Source organism: Aplysia californica, unplaced genomic scaffold, assembly GCF_000002075.1.
Source record: "Aplysia californica isolate F4 #8 unplaced genomic scaffold, AplCal3.0 scaffold00360, whole genome shotgun sequence".
Lineage (NCBI taxonomy): Eukaryota > Metazoa > Mollusca > Gastropoda > Aplysiida > Aplysiidae > Aplysia > Aplysia californica.
Genome location: NW_004797630.1, coordinates 87964 through 90627, shown reverse-complemented (window position 1 = coordinate 90627; position 2664 = coordinate 87964). Strand labels below are relative to the sequence as shown.

General features: G+C 45.3%; 1 protein-coding gene across 1 annotated transcript in view; it reads left to right on the top strand.

Annotated features, from left to right (window-relative positions):
• The window catches only part of LOC101862517 (cytoplasmic aconitate hydratase), a gene marked incomplete in the record, with an annotated part of 52072 nt that overhangs the window by 36465 nt on the left and 12943 nt on the right, over positions 1-2664 (top strand). The window contains 2 exon segments of the mRNA XM_013085262.2: positions 1129-1285; positions 1712-1836. Coding sequence (XP_012940716.1) covers positions 1129-1285; positions 1712-1836 — 282 coding nt within the window.

The following is a 2664-nucleotide window of genomic DNA, read 5'->3' as shown; positions in this document are numbered from 1 at the left end:
TCCGGGTTTTTTTCATCCATTGGAATAGGGGAGAGGTAAGAGAGAATATGTTTTTGTTTGCTCATTTAAAAGTTTACAAGGTTCAGTTTAATTTAGGTGAGATTTGATGCTCCGCTCATTTTCAGGGTTTTTTAAATTTTTTAAAAATCGTTTGGCATCCCTGCTGACGTGTGGGTGGTTGGCGGGTGTCAATCCTGCTTCAATCCCACACTTGATTGTTTTTTTCTATTCTCATAACTGTCAGATTATTAAAACAACTACCCCCCCCCAAGACTGTCTGCTGTAGAGTCACCATCATCATCATGAAGTGCCAGATCTGCGGCAGACATCGGCGATCATGGTTCTCCTTTAATTCCTTTGCTCGGATGCTCTTCAAAAAGCTACGCTATCCTGACCTTTCCCCATTACCCATCTGTTTAAGTTCTCCACATAGGTTGCTCTGGGCCTACCCCTGCCTCATTTGCCTTCAATTTTACCAATGAGAGCTAGATGTTCAAGACCTTTATGTCTATTCAGGTGTCCCAAAAAGAGAAATGAAAGATTACAGGTGACAAATGATGGAGCAAAATGTTGAAAAGGCAAAAGAATGAAGAAGAGTGATTTTTTTTCATTCTTTCTTTCCTTCCTCCTAGGTTCAACATTGTTGGCTACGGGTGCATGACGTGTATTGGAAATAGTGGACCCCTGCCTGATGAGGTCAGCCAAGCCATAGAGAAGGTGAGAGATGCTGAGAGGGGTGTGGGGGGTTTTTTTTGGTCGCTTTTTGTCTGTCGTTCTCTGTTTGTCTGTCTTGTGTTTTTCTCTCTCTGTTGCTCACTCCCTCTTTCTCTCTTCCACTCTCTTTTTCTCGCTCTTCCTCTCTTTTTCTCTCTCTCTCTCTCTCTCTCCCACTTTTGGATACACACAACCCTCTCCTCTTTCTCTCTCTCCCTCCCTCTTCTCTCTCTCTCTCCCCCCTACCCCCCCTCTCCCATTTTCAATCTCCCTCACCTTTATTTATTTAATTTTATTTATTTGTTTATTTGTTTATTCATTTTTAAGAAATACTTTTGTGTTCATAATGTCATTATTAATTTACAACACTGGGAAAACACAGGCTGAAATTTGCCCTTTTTTCCTCTCTTTCAGGGAGACCTAGTTGTGTGTGGCGTCCTCTCTGGCAACAGGAACTTTGAGGGTCGCATCCACCCGCTGACCCGCGCCAACTACCTGGCGTCGCCCCCTCTGGTCATCGCGTACGCTCTCGCCGGGACGGTCAACATCGACTTTGAGGTTCAGCCTTTAGGTAAGGGATTCTGTCGCCGCAGTTGTGGGAGATTTTTTTTTAAAAAAATATTTGTAGGTAGAAATCTCTAAATTTTGGAGAGAGAGTGTGGCAGAGAGAGAGAGAGAGTGGAAGAGAGGGTGAGAGAAAAAGAGAGTGTACATCTTTCTCTATGACGCTTCTCCGGGTTCCACGGGGCCTTCCTCTTGATCTTTTACCAATCCTCATCACTTTTGTGACCTTATTGTGTTGATACCCTTCCACAATTTGCTGAAGGCCCAGGAAGTTGTCTCACTAACAAGGCAATCCCCAATGTCCGGATCGGATGCGGTAGTTTACTTTTTAAAAAATTGTGTTGTAAGCGCTGTAAAACTCTTACTAAAACTAAAAGTAGTAGGTGTATGTTATCTGGATTGTTCTCCTCCCCCCCCCCCCTGTCCCCTTCAGGAGTGGATGCAGACAACAAGCCGGTGTTCCTGCGAGACATCTGGCCCACGCGGGATCAGATTCAAGCTGTGGAGAAACAGCACGTGGTGCCCGCCATGTTCCAGGATGTCTACTCCCGCATCTCGGTAAGCGACACACACACACACACACACACACACACACGCACACACACACACACACACACACACACACACACACACACACACACACACACACACACACGTGGTGCCCGCCATGTTCCAGGACGTCTACTCCCGCATCTCGGTAAGCGGCACACACTCACACACATACACACCCATGCGCGTGCACTCATACACGCACGCGCACACACACCTGCGCATGCATGCGAGCACACACACACACACACACACACACACACACACACACACACACACACACACCCTGGGTCTCTGTAACAAGAAGTATTATCTGTGAATAAGTGTCTGTATATATTATGTGTATGCATGCGTTTGTATGAGTGAATGCACGGTGTGAGTACATGTTTGTGAACGTATATGTGTCTATAAGTGTATGAGAGTGTATATATGTTTGTGCGTGTCAGAGAGTATGCGTTTATATGTTTATATGTAGATCTATTTGTGCGTATGTATGAATGTATGTGTGCGTATGTTTGAGAGCAAGTTAGTGTTTTGTCTATGTCTGTGGCAGCGTACAAAGAAGGGAGTGTAGAAACGGCCCCAGTGTCAGCGATAAGGATGTCGGGCACAGTGGGCCGAGTGTGTGTGTGAGTGTGTGTGTGAGTGTGTGTGTGTGTGTGTGTGTGTGTGTATGTGGTTGTGTGTGTGTATATGTGTGTGTGTGTGTGTGTGTGTGTGTATAAGTGTGTGTTTACATGTATGTGTGTATTAGTATATATGTGTGAGCACGTGAGTTTCGTGTCTGTGTCTATGTCAGCGTTCAAATAAGTGGGTGTAGAGGTGGCCTTATATCGT